This window comes from Micropterus dolomieu, linkage group LG20 (genome assembly GCF_021292245.1).
Source record: "Micropterus dolomieu isolate WLL.071019.BEF.003 ecotype Adirondacks linkage group LG20, ASM2129224v1, whole genome shotgun sequence".
NCBI lineage: Eukaryota > Metazoa > Chordata > Actinopteri > Centrarchiformes > Centrarchidae > Micropterus > Micropterus dolomieu.
In genome coordinates this window covers 25,529,825-25,544,243 of record NC_060169.1, presented here as the reverse complement: position 1 = coordinate 25,544,243, position 14,419 = coordinate 25,529,825, and the positions used below count along the sequence as shown (strand labels likewise).

Sequence of the window (14,419 nt, the reverse complement as noted above, 5' to 3'; positions counted from 1 at the left end):
GGGGTGTTGGCCAGGTTTTTTTCATATTCATTTCAACATCCTACAAACATTTTCTTGTACCTTGGCACATGCCACCAGCTGGGAGGTGGACAGGGCACACTGAGTGGCAGCAGCGATGACCCGGTTCTGAAGTACAGTGTCCTCTGCAACCTGGGCCACGTTCTTGGCCTTCAGCACTAACATGGCAGCGGCGTTGGCCACTGCTTTGGCCAGGTTCATCAGGATGTCCTACGACAACAGGTGGCAAAGATGAAAAAAACAAAAAACATTTCACAGGACATCTAACTGCTACCTCATTAAGTTACAGGATGTAACAGGATGTAACAGGAAAACACAAGCTTAACAGCTAGAGAAGCATTCAATTCAAACAAAAACATCCAGCTAAAATAAGAAAAGGGTTGATGAATATTCCCCCCACACTGCCCTGGTTACAATGTGTTTTTGATTAACCGAGTGGCAGTTCCTTAAGACTGAGTTTTCTTGGACTATTACAATGAGTGCGGTGACGATGATAAATGGACGGGGTGTAGCGTTACCTGGAACCTCTCGTCTGTCTCGTTCTCTCCAATCTGGCGCAGGAGGTCTCCACTGGCCTGGCCGATGCTGCCTGCTGCTGTCAGCACAGTCTGTCTGGGCTGCAGACACAGACACACACACACACACACACACACACACGACAACCATCAGGATGTGAAACTGCATCATCTGGTAGCTTGAGATATAACTTCTATTTAACCTGCACAGTGTTTTAAGTGTACTGAGAACATCCTGCACATTGCTTGTTAGTTGTTAAAACACAAAGTGATATGTTGTATTGCTACACTAAGACACAGTTAACTCTAACAAACAGCACACATCTCTTTGTCTAACTAGTCTACAGGCTTTCTTTCCAACTACTTGCATGTATAATGCTCAAAAGTATAAAGCTCAGGGTTGTTCCAAAGCTAGGTAGGGCCTGTGTGTTATGCAGATCAGCAGCAAACAACTGTACAGCACATTAACTTTGGAATGATACTGCAACAACAAACTCTTAATAGACCTCAGTGAGCACATTACAGTCCTCCAACCCATGTAGATGAAGACCTGTCCTTTACTGTACTTTTAAGCAGGTTCCATTTCCATATAGGCACAAGATGCATGCCATTCAGCCTAGCCTCAGTCTTTATTCAGTCCAATTCAGTTAGCTGAAGCCGGCCAGCAGCAGAGGACATAATATAATTAGGTGTAGTTTGGAGGACCAGGTGAAACGCTGCAGTATTAAGAGATGATGCACTCACAGTCTCAGAGTAGAGCTGCTCTCTGGAAAATTTGATTCACTTTTTAGGTTGTCAATTTGGATGGTAAGATGTGTGGACATCCAAATACTTCAAATGCCAGATTTGGTGCGTGTAACACAAATGGTGAAAAGTTTGCTTGCTGCATGGGCTAAAATCCAGAGTCAGGCTTCACTTTCACACATTATTCTCCATTATCTGTCTCTTTCAAACAATCTACTTCTGTTACTTCTGTCAGGAGATGCACTTACTTAAACCAACAGTGAGAAAAATATAAATCGGTATGACGTTAGACGACACAATGTCGATATTTTACAAGCATGGATCTGTTAAAGCAACACTGAAAACACCTGGTTTAGTATAAGTATAAATAATATCCATCCATCAACTATACCGCCTATCATGTATAGGGCAGTGTAAAATGCCGCAGGGCTTAAGCTAATAATGGTGACTAGCAAGTTATAGCAGATATAACCTCCATCATCGAGCTGAACTATACATCACAGCGTGGCTGAGAGGGAGTTTGGACTTTTAGGGAGGGGTAGGAGCCAATGCTGTAAAGGAAAAGGGTGGGCTGGTGTCATTGTGAAACTGCATGCAGCATATAAAATCGGTGGAAGCCAAAATTATAATTGAGATTAAAATTTGATTATCTGCACAACCCTATGTTGATGCACTGCACAGTTTTTTATATCATAATTTATATGGCCTTTAGGATGGTGGGGTGGACTGTAATCTGGTATAGGCTACCGGCCGACGAACATTTAGGGCTGTTTGGTACTGGATCTGCAGTAGCTTCAACATCAGCTGCATAGCCTACCCTGCATAGAGCAGGCACTTGTAGGAGAGCCGTGGCCACTGAAAAATAGCTTGCACCAAGAAATGTTGATTAACAAATAAAATGCTATGAGAAAGGTTTATTTGCACAATAAGAAAACCTGCAATGCAATATAAATATATTGATTATAAATATATATTTTAAAAAAGTAACTAAATTCAAATTAATTAAGCTAATTTATCATTAAGGTGAAAAGGTGCTACTTCAGGCATGCCTGCATGTATGTAGACTCAGCTGGGATTAAATTAAATGAGAAAAGTTGATCTACAGGAGAAACATATCTGACATCAATACAGAATGCCTGACAGCCTTACTGCATTATATTACACTAAATTATTTTATTTTGAATTGTCACCTCAGACATTTCCTCAATAAATTGGTGCAAAAAAATTCACTTCTTCTGATAATTACTATCAGACAGTGCCCAGGAGGTGGACTGGTAGCTGGAGAGGTGCCAGTTCAAGCTCCGCAACTCTGGTCCGAGCTGGATTCAAACCGGCGATCCTCCGGTTCCCAAGATGTCTATGAAGATTCTCAGTCATCCAGGTCATAGTTATCCAACGAAGGTTAAAATCAAGGGCAAATGGACTTGGTTGAAGATACTGGAAGACGTTTCGTCCCTCATCCAAAGGACTTCTTCAGTTCTCCGGTTCCCAACCTAATCCTTACGGACTGAGCTACCCCACCAGGTGAAAGCATGAAAGATTTCTGGGCTGGGCTAAGCCCCCAATGTTTCAAGAGCCTGGAAACGCCCCTTCCGGAGGCATTACCAACATGGCTGCCGAGTGGCATGACTTGCATATAAGAACTTTGTGTTAAGTCAATGTCGAGTTGCAAGTCTTCTTTGATTTTGTCAAGTCTCAAGTCATTATATTTGTGACTCCACACCTCTGGTACAATCACTACTTAAGGTTCCTTTGCTCACCTCTCCAGAAGCTGGCTCCACAGCCTTGAGTAGGTCAGACACAGCCCCTGCTAGTGTCCTGGCAGCCCTCATCAGGTCATTTCCTCCACCAACATCGTCCTCCATAAGTGCAGCCAACAGCTTCACACCCTTTGACATTTCTGTCAGGTTGGAAGAGATGGTGGTGATGGCGCAGCCCACGGCGGTGTAATCTGTGTCGGTCGGATCGCCTAAGTATGATGAGAAAAGACGGAATAATCATCAGATAAACTGAGTCCAGGAGAAGTGAATACAACAACGCTTAACCAAACCCAAAGCACACGGGAAATGATCAGGAAACAGTACAGAAATTAGGGACAAATATTTATTGGTCTAAAGCAGATAAAAGCAGATTAACCCTTTTCAACTTGAAATGGTTCAGAATGGCACTTGCTCATATTCGCCAAACCACTGCAGGATATAAGGGAACTATTAGACTTTATACAGGATCTACAGGTATTTTAATGAACACCAGACTGATGGAAAGGTCCTGCTTTAAAGTCACTAATTGACTAGATAATTTTAACTTTGCAGAAAATAACACCCCTAACATTTACTTGTAAAACTGTGGGTACATGTTTTAACACTTTCATTGGTTTCATCAAGGATTCATAAAAAAAAAAAAAAGGCTCATAATAAAATCGGCGGCTATGCAACAATATATAATGTAGCCCTGCTCTATTATCAAGACATTGATATTAATGATTTTGTTGCCAGTGAACTGAAGTAAATAAAAGTCATGGTAGCGGACAAACAGAGCACATTCTGCTGAGTCATGCTAGTGCCACTGACCAGCTGTGAGGTTGACAACAGAGGCTGTTCCTGCAGTGATGGCATCAACCTGGGAGTGGATCTCATGTTTTGACTCGTCCATCTTGTTCTGGATCCACACCTTGGATGCCTAGGTACACAGAGGTAGACCACAGCAAAAGTATCAATTTTGATTTTGTTTGATGGATGTTGTCAAAGTGTGCATAGAAAATGAATATGTAAGGGATTTATATTAACTATAGACAGATGTACTTTATGTGCACTGTACAGTACCATGTCCTGTCCCAGTGGCGGCAGGTTGTCGACCTCCCCTAGGTCAATCTGGGCTTTCTGCACAGCTTGCATACTGGTGTTGATGGTTCCCATAAGTGCCTGTTGTGCTGAACTCTGTGCGTACAGGAAGATAAACAGATTCATTTCTCACAGAATACAGACTGGAGTCATTTTTGAAGAAACCTTGCTGAAGGAAGATTACGGTCCCCTTGTGAAGCTAATTGTTAATATGTGCACGAATCAACTACGAGGAGGGGGAAAAAGGTGACATATTTAACATCTGTCCGGTGGTACCACCTTAAACAAACTTTTGGATGAGTGGCATAAACATTTAGGATTTCATCAGTGAATGAAAAATACACAAACATCATACTGAGGGCCATTTTGCTGTCCTTACCAGTGGTGGCATGTGTCCACGGTGCATCTGGCCCATTGTGATCTGCTGTTGAGCAGATGGCATGGTGCCCATGCTGAGTGACTCTGTGCCAATGGAGCCGGAGCGAATGACCCCTGGCAGTGCCACCGAGCCATGCTCCACCCGGCCCACACGATTAAACTGCTGCTGAAGGATGGTGGACCTGCAGGTACACAAACAGGCAGGTAATGCAGCTTTTCACTTCAAGCAGAGAAAAGTTCAGTTAATGTGTGATTGGCTTATAAAGCCTAAGAACAATTCAAATGGTGACATGACAGTGACCAGGGCAGATAATGAGGGTTTTCCAAGCACACCCGCTAATTTTGGTTCATACAGGCACAGTAGCCTTTATCACCAAAGGAAGTGAGATGAAATATATATCGGGGGGAGAGGTGATTAATCATTATCCTCTCAGCCACTCATATTACTTGTCTCAGAGCTTACAAAAAGCTGTGCCAATCACAGTGCATGATGAAAATGCCTCACCAAATGAAGGGAAGAGACCAGAACACGTTATCCAAGTAGGAAAATAAAATGGCTGAAATATACATTTTTTAACATATTGACATTGGCATGTTATGATTAAACACATTATTCTACATAATAACCAAGAGAGCCTTTACTGACTGCTCTTTCTTTGTAGGATAGTATTGGTAGAATCATACATTTTGGTGACACTGCATTGAAAACGGATCTGGTCCTCTTTAATGTCAATTTTGAGCTTAACATCACAGACCTCATGTAAAAAAAAAAAAAATACCAACAACTCCCTTGGTGCTGCCTCATTTGAGCGACACTCCCACCATTTCGCGCCTCTTCTCCCACCTTTGCACCACACATGCTACGCACAAAAATACTTCAGAGAGGCAAGACATTTCAAAGTAAGTAATGTACCAAGTTATTGTAGTGTGTTTCCATTTAGTTTTTGTCTTTAAGACTTTGTCATTTTGCTCATATTTCTCTTAGATGTAAGGTACTAAATCAGACCAAATAATCCCAAAAAACAAAAAACTAAACTAAAAAGAGAGCAAATGTATACTCCAAAATCCATGCACGAACACAATGTACATACACCATCAGCCTAATAATGAAAAATACAGCTGTAGTTATATTCCACAGACAAGCCGAAACAGTGGCAAACAAATTAAGGCAAGCACATAAAGGGGTCACAAAAAAATAAAAATAAAAAAAAAAAAAGACTAAAAATGTATCTGGTTCTGGCTATGTGTATGTGTTTATGGGAGAGTTTTAACACCAGGCAGTGTGGTTGTGTTCATTTGTGACAGTGGGCCACTAACACAAAGCAGACTGACACTGCAGAGTCTTCCCACTGTGTACTTCTGGAAGACAAAGCTTTGTTTTGTTTTTCCTCAGATAAGGCCTTCCAGAGTTTGGCTTGCTATGTTCTCACAGTATTAAAAGACTTTTGCCTTCGGCCCTACGCACAAGCCGAGATACAGCAAAAGAGGGGGAAAAAATACAATAACAATTGCAGCAAATACTCTCTCAGTTGAAAGCAGGAAAGCAATATCAATTGAGGCTAGGCAGAAAAAAGGGCTTCTGTTACGCACCGAGAGTCCATTGTGGATAAATGAGGTAATACACATCTAATCAGGAAATGTTCAGATAGACTCTTGTCCAACTGCAGCAACATTTCCTCACATAATGATTATCTCTCAGGATAAAGTCCAGCTAAGGAAGTGCTCACGTGGTGAAATGAGGTCCTGGAAGATGGATGTGTGAGATGTGGTCGGGGGCGGCAGTGAGAAGGAAATTGGAAAAAGGACCCAGTCTGATATTGTGTTTTGCTAGGATAATATGCAATAACTCCGTGTGCTGCTCATAGACAAACCACCGTCATACCACAGATTATACTGGCTATTAGAGCACTGCAGTGATCAGAGGGGAACTACTGTAAGGATTCATTTATAGAACTGTGTCCATCCTTTGTAAAACTTTCTCTATGCAAGTATATTGATTGAGTTGATAGGAATGTCAGTTTTGCAGGTCATGAACCAAAAATGTGGAACAAATTGTTTTTGACAATAAAACAATGTTAACACATGTTATTAAAATGCACAATCCTTACAAAGAGTTCAACAACTGACATAGCTTCCCAATGAGGCATGCTGCTTGCACTTTTATTAGTTAATAATTTACATACTTTTTCGGTGACACGGATTCCTCAAGCATGGTTGACTCCTCGTCACCTTCTAATCCAAAGCGGTCCTTGCTTTGCTTCTGCAGGAGAGAGGAAAATACACCAAATCTTAGTTTCAAAAAGGAACCCAGTGATTTTACAGAAGGTACCCTGAGGGTCTTTGCTAAATGTCAGATTTAGTGTCACATAAACGAAGAAAACCTGTGACCAAATTCATTGAGCAACTCAGAGTAGGAAACTGTTCTCAGATTGACACATTTAATTCTATTTTTAGGCTTTAGGTTCGCCAGATGAAGGTCATTTAAATTAAAATGCCTTTTGAAATAAATATGAAATAACCCACCAGAGAAGTGTGTGGGAGTTTGACTCGTAATTAAATTGTGCTGCCCTCGAGGTGTGCAGAGGTATCTTATCAGTAATTTGAAGGCATTAAGCTGGGAATTACATATTGGTAACTTTCTCAACTGAGTAAAGAAATAAAGGAGACACAAACAGGATGAACGCAGGGAACAACTGTTTGCTGGTAAAGTAACACTTAACGAGGTCATAATGCTTTTTGGCTTTTTCCCCCTTTCCTTTATGGTTTTATCTTTTTTGTGCATATGATTAGTTTGCAAAGGGAAAAAGCCGAAAGCAGTTACCATCTCCCACAGAAAACATTGCTCCTGAATCACTCAATTGTAGTCCAGCCTTTACTTCAGTTACCTATCTGTGTCACTATGTAACACGCGTCATAATAACTGCCTAGCGCTAGTTAGGCACACCCTCAAAAACACTGGTGGAGACAGGACAAGACGTCCGCCCGCTGTCTCCCCTCACCCCAATCCTCCCTGGTGGCAGCCTTTGGTATGTGCACACAACTGATATGTTAAGTTCATACTCATGATACACCGTTGGAAAGCTAAAATCCTTTTGATTCAACCAATGCAAACAATTTCAAGATACAAATCACAACAGTGAGTACAATCAGTTCCTCTATCAGTCCACCCAATACAATCAAAATTGACGCCACTTATGAAGCCTCATAGTAATCTACCAATCGATTATATTCCAACAAAAATGGTCTTGTTACATTGACAAAGGTCCACACAATCCAATCCAGTAAAAACATTTAGTCCAAAACACATTATTCCATCAATAATTTCCCAGGAACTGCTGCAGCATCATTTCATATTTGCCGGCAGACACGCCTATTTTGTCATTATAACCGTAATAACTCTGGTTTGGATGTAAACGACAACCACATCTTGATTTCAAAATGGCTGCTGATCTCTGACCTTTCGATTGTAACCTAATTCGACCGAATAAGAGCTCACATGTCTGGTCCACAGCCTACAATAGCCAACGAGAGCCAGCGCTGTAAGGTAGTGCCAAGCCCTATTATTTCTTGGATAAGCCGAACTAATTGCAACCAACTGGGCCAGTGACTGGCACTTCGTGTAGCCAATAAAATTCTGAAAATAACTAAGTTCATGATCTGATGATCAGCAAAAAACATATCTGCGTAATGCTACAGACATATATGGAGTGATGCAGCTGCCCCTTGCCACCAAGGGGCGGAGCTATTTTTTACAACAACAACAAAAAAACGCCTAGACATTAACACCTCTGTAAAATATTTAAATTATATTTAAACTTGGACTTTGTAAGACTTCCTGCTGCTGCCCCAGCTATTGTTGTCTGCATGCATGTGTTAGCAAACATTTTCAAGCGGAAATCAAAAACGTATTATTATTATTTTAGTGTTTTCAAACTTATATTAATCAATTCCAGTAGCACTTACAGTGATTCTGACTGTTGGATTAGACACATCCGAGTGTTATCCTTCAGAGAAGCCCAAAACCATGCATTTACTCCAAATGGTTCAAGAACTTCATTCTATTTACTTTTGGTATGCCTTGGATAGGGTGTTTTAGGCGTATTTTACAGGAATGGTAAGAGGTACTGCACATGTGCACCCCAAAAAAAAGATCAAACAGAAGTGAGATGCTTCACTCCGTAACTAAAATGGAGCAGTCAACACACAGGGTGAAAAGAGGTGCTGCAGCAAAGTGATTTAAGCTCATAATTGTACACGTTCTAATGGTTTTGACAGTGGCAGTTAATTATGATTAAGTTAATGATTAACATGAAGGGATTCCTCTAAACAGCATGACTTCTTACAGTGTACCTGTGCCACATGAGCCCAGCTGTATTGTCCTTTAACTGCAGCTGCATGAGACAGCCGCCCAAATACACCAAGCATCAACAGAGACTTGATCTGTTACAGGAGGATATTGATTCATTATGATTCATCTGTCTCTCCAGAGATTAATGTCTCACCTTTTTGAGGATGATGTCGATGTAACCAGCAATGAGCTGAGAGATCTGTTCCCCTTCAGTGGTCTGTACAGAGTAGTAGCTCTCCTGGTACTCCCCAAAGTCCTACACACACACACACACACACACACACACACACCCCCCTTAAACACGCATTTTATACTGGATTTTAAGGAAAGTAACCGCTGCAGTGCTTGTACTGTACACAGGCTGACGATTTACGATTAATGTGAATTTCTGATGAATACTACATCTTGTGTTGGGGTAATCTGATGTTACAGCGGTTTGATGTCACACCAACAAGCATCTCGGAGTAGATTTTATGTAGGACATGGAGCAGAAGAAATAAATCTGGATGGATTTTTTTTTGTATAATGTAAAAAGCGAGAGGTGGAGAGATCTCTACACCATCTTTTGGCAAACTAGGACTATAAATCAAACTTTTGTATCCATTTTGAATCTCAGTGTCACAGAAACACACCGCCTAAACCACAAAGCACTCTGCTGAATTAACAAGAAAGAGAGAGCGTGTTCATCTAATAGAGACAGCACTTCTACCAGATCTGCGAGATTAAATCCATGTTGCTCGTGAACACTGGGTGCTGACACAAAGGAGGGATATTGACAGGGAAGACAAAAGACTCTGTTCAATAACTGAAGTGCACTGGGGAATAAAGGACAGGCAAACTGAGCACTAGAGTGCTACAGTTTTATGGCCACTGCAGGAACAGTTGGGTTCACTGTGGGCCTGGCGTTATTATTTACTACTAGGGGTGTAGTGCTCAGCGTGGACAGAATGAATAAAATTTAACAAAATAGGTGAAAGAACAAAGCCAGCAGTTCAAAAACATTGTGAATTAATGTGAAAAAAATATTCAGAACCACTGTGATAAATCCTGGTATAAGACTGCATTAGTGTCCAGTCAGATGTTGTGGGTTTTCTGTATGTGTGTGTCTTACCAGAGTGAAGCTCTTGGGTGACGCTGCCCACCTCTTCACAGTGGTAAGTGGCCACTCCTGAACCACATCTTTGGTCCTTTCATCCACTCTCATCACAGACTCTTTGGTGATCCCCAGGAGCCGCGGTACCAGCTTGTTCTTACTCTTCATCTTTTCCTGCAAAAAACAAACTTTATTTAATACTTCCAAAAACACTACATTCAATCACACCCAGCACATCATCTGTCCATGGCTGATGACCTGGAGACAAAAACTCGTATTAACTGCCGACACTGTACAGGTATCATTTTCCAGTCTTATCCATACTGGACTACGGGGTTTTTATCAACACTTTTCAGTCACTGAAGTCAGAGTAGAGAGATTTTTAATGGATGACTTTGACAAAGCACTGTGTGCACATGTATGGAAGAGAGTCGCTTTTTAGTGTCAGCATGCAGTGCTCCCTTACATCCACTAGTTTCAGCTAAAGCTTTGCGCGTTTTAATGTCACTTTGTCTCATCTCGTCTGTATTTACAACTGCAACATGTAGCTTCTCTGCTTTTCTTTGTCTTGACATGTTATTCTCATGGACCACACTGTATAAACAAAAGGCAGAATGAGTAAATGGAAAAAAGATGATCAACCAACAGGATACCAACCAATTTTATTCCCTTCAGCGAACAATTCTGCCCACAGTGGTTTTCATATTCCCTTGCCTGCCGAGTGTATTACTTGAATAAAAGGCATTTAGTGAGAAAGCACAGATTAACAGTAAAGCAACACAACTCCAAATCATAGGCCTAGCAGCTTGAACCTCTAATTTAGCTGTCACACTGATCTGCCAAGATTGGTATTCATCAGTCTAACCAGTAAAAAAGACAGAAGTCTTCCCAGTTAGTAATTAAAGTGTTACGTCTTAATCATGTCTTTATCTACCTGTCAAAAACTCTCAACCTCCCCTTGTATTCACTGAGCCTCTAATGTCATCCTCTGTGCCGACAGAGGTTCTTTTTCTTTCCCTCGCATGGAAGCTGCACACGGTGAGCAGATGGACAGTTGATGGGCTGTGACATGAGGGCAAAGAGGTGAGTTGTGTAAAAGTCCTGGAGGGCCTGTAATCTCTCTGGGTCCTCCAGGGGTTATGGGTTTGGGACTATAGGCTGATTTTTTCCCCCCTCCAGAGTTATTTTTAAGATGTTTCTGCTCCAATGGTACATTTAAGGATGATGGAAACGACAAAAAGGTGAGCAGATAAGATGTCAAATTGATCAAGGAGAACACAGATCCAAGATCAGGAGGTGGAATATGGTTTAAGAGTTGTGTGTATTACACTTAAAGAAATAAAAGGGACAGCACAGTGTGGCCTAGCAGGACATTGGAATGCGTGAGCTACTGCAAGTGAAGATTAGACGAGGTGAGCGCCAATCTAATAGATGTTTTTTATACTTCACCTCTGGTGCTGAAAGCTACTGCCAGGAAGTGTCTGGCAGAGAGTCCGTAACATGTGACTTTTATTCAAGCAATTACCAGAAATTATATTATTTTCCCCACAAGAGCTCAGCAATGAAGTCGGTAAAAAGGTGACTACTGGACTGCAATTTATCGCTGCCGGCAGGGAAGTATCCCATGCTTTTATGCAAGATGTCATTGGTAACAAATGAGTGATCTGTCACTCGTGTCACAGTGGTTACACTGGGGCTACAGTTAAAAATGAGCAAATCAGCAGTCATCTGCTGGCAGTTGGACCTATTTGGCTTAGTTAGTGTCCCAGGTTTGGCTGTGCTATGTCTCCCAGTCTCCCTCATTCACTCCAATCCCTTCACACTTGCTCTGAAATAATCTTTAGTGCCACACTCGGCTGCACAGACACCTTTGGTTTCCCTCCAGGAACCACGCTGAACTCCCTGCAGACAAGGTGCTGTCGGTGTGCTTTAATTTATGTGTTGGTGAATAAGTGTGTCAAAGAGAGATGTAAGGGATGTATGCTGGGAATCGTATGGCATGCAAATACCCAAGGGCTCCTCTTCCCTTGGATACTTATAAGAAGAGAGAAAATGCTTCTGTAAATTAATAAATTGGTGGAAGCAGTCTTGTAAATGGTGTTCTCAACCCAGTTTAATGTAAAAGGGGTGGAAAAGTGTTACATATGCCAATAATGAAAATAATTTCAACTAATTTAAGAAAAACAGAATCTAGAAAATCATCATAAAACATGATGTATATAAAAAAAAAGAAAGACATTAAAGGTTTATTTTAGCGATGAATAAAAAAAAAAAAAACTTTTGCTTTTTAGATTTTTTTTTTTTAGGTTTTCAGATCTTTTTTTAAAAGGAGCAAAAAGACTTATTATATCTAAAATGCATTCAGTTTTGTTTTTTTAGTATTAACGTCAGCAGGTTTTGTTTTTACTGGCTCCCAAAAAAATTCCCCACCTGCTAGGTACCCCTTTATCCAGTTAACACCAAGCCTGGAGAACAGATTTCACACTCAAGACATAAAAGGCTTTTGTCTACATTTCAACTTATTCCAAAATCTGCTTCCCCCCTTTTTAAATAATTCAATTCAAATAAAGGGGAGAAAATAACTTCAGGCTAGATTTTTCACTTTGATCTTTTCATTGAATAATAATGGTGCTGTGGTACTTCACTGAAATGCTGTGTTTTTGTGTCATCACAGAGATAGTTGCATGTTTTACTTATTTACCTTGACCAGGAAGAAGGACACGCCATATGTCCGCAGAGACCGAGCAAGTTTCACATATTTCACTTTTGCTTCGATCTCGGTCATTTCTCCACAGTTTTTGTGTTCCTGCGGGTTGGATCATACATGTATTCAGTATCTGAACAGTTGTTGCACAATTGTCAGATGAGCTGAACCGAAAACACAATGCAAAAAGGACAATGTGACCACACCTGGAATATTTTCTTCTCAGCTCCTCTCTGCTTTATGTATTCTTTGGGTAGAAACTCCTTCAGGCTAAAAAAAGAAATAACACACAGATGCTGAGATTCATACAAAAAGCATGAACTCCTTTTTATTCATGCTACAGCCTTAAAGCTCAATAGAACGATCAATCTTCTTCCACTGTCAAAACACAAATACGTCTATGTGTACTTTCATGAAAAGGTTTAATTATATTACTTTTAGTCAGCTTAAATGAAGATTCTCAGTCATCCAGGTCAGTTATCCAACGAAGGTTAAAGTCAAGGGCAACTGGACTTGGTTGAAGATACTGGAAGACGTTTCGTCCCTCATCCAAAGGACTTCTTCAGTTCTGACTGACTGGCAGAGAAATAGCTATTTAACCTCAGTGGGGTCGTTTGCCAGGGTCATCGATGCTGCTGTTTCGTTAGTGTTCCTGGTTGCTGTAACTACAGTCGTTAGGACTTATTAACGTCTTCCAGTATCTTCAACCAAGTCCAGTTGCCCTTGACTTTAACCTTCGTTGGATAACTATGACCTGGATGACTGAGAATCTTCATAGACAATTCTACACCTAATATATGGTATATAAAAGTTCTCTTTAAAGTGACAAATTATTCACTATGGAACGACACTCTTCACCAGTGAGACACTTGTACCAGTGAGAAATCATCTTGTGGGATTGATGCTTACTCTAAGAATCCGGGTTTGTGTTTATGCTCTATGTGTGGTCCAAACTGGATCTGGGCCTGAATGCCTCCGAACTCACAAGCCTTGTCAAAAGACACGGGGTGGGAACCATTCAGGATGTCATCTCGAGCCTATTAAGACAAAATAAAACCTTTGCATTATGCGGGGCGCGCTGTCAACGCCAGTAAACATATTTGATTTAGCTTGTGGTGCAAAAATTGCTCTGCTCCCAAGACCGGCAACTTGCTTGCTTCAAAAGTGACCAACTTGTTTTACTAGAAAGTGAACGATGAAAACCAAACATGAAGTGGGAGGCAGAAATACTTAAGTGTGTTTGTCAGACCTGTACGTAAAGCAGATTGAGTTGGACTGGGTCTCGGGAGTCCACGTTCTGGTCGGAGTAGAAGAACTTGCGTCTGAGCAGAAGGGTTTCGTTCTCATCCACCCCCTGCTCTCTGAACGTTCTGCTGTGGTCCAGCCAGTTCACTGAAAAATACAGCCACAGGGATCAGATTATAAAAACCTGTCCTTTTTTATTTATTTTTTTTTTTACAATAATCCAATCTGTGTGGTTACATAGAAAGGACAGGATTTAAAAGCAATGACAGATAAAATAAATCCTTTTGTCAGTTTGGGTGTAAGTAATCTGTATGGTTTTAAGAATTACCCTAGCTATGTACATCAGAAAAGTCCAAGCCATTTCCATTAGTCCTCCGCTCATTGCCTTTAACTAACGCTAAGCTGTGAAAATGGGCCATTAAATAAACACCATGTGATGATTTATTTTTTTATGTTGAAAGGGTATCACACTTTGTTAAGAGAGAATAATCCAAGACCCGTCAGCGCAGGCCAACAGGTGTTTAGAGTTTCCAC

At 41.0% G+C, this 14,419-nt stretch overlaps 1 protein-coding gene across 4 annotated transcripts in view; it reads right to left on the bottom strand.

Moving 5' to 3' along the window:
- Positions 1–14,419, bottom strand: part of tln2a (talin 2a) — a 93,590-nt gene that overhangs the window by 35,171 nt on the left and 44,000 nt on the right. For all 4 annotated transcript variants that reach the window (XM_046032593.1, XM_046032591.1, XM_046032592.1 and 1 more), the window contains 13 exons: positions 13,890–14,032; positions 13,550–13,677; positions 12,847–12,910; positions 12,638–12,742; positions 9,955–10,110; positions 8,998–9,099; positions 6,679–6,755; positions 4,497–4,677; positions 4,100–4,213; positions 3,848–3,956; positions 3,038–3,246; positions 537–635; positions 61–228 (listed from right to left, as the gene is read on the bottom strand). In XM_046032593.1, the coding sequence (XP_045888549.1) occupies positions 61–228; positions 537–635; positions 3,038–3,246; positions 3,848–3,956; positions 4,100–4,213; positions 4,497–4,677; positions 6,679–6,755; positions 8,998–9,099; positions 9,955–10,110; positions 12,638–12,742; positions 12,847–12,910; positions 13,550–13,677; positions 13,890–14,032 (1,655 nt within the window). The remainder of the gene's footprint in view (positions 1–60; positions 229–536; positions 636–3,037; positions 3,247–3,847; positions 3,957–4,099; positions 4,214–4,496; positions 4,678–6,678; positions 6,756–8,997; positions 9,100–9,954; positions 10,111–12,637; positions 12,743–12,846; positions 12,911–13,549; positions 13,678–13,889; positions 14,033–14,419) is intronic.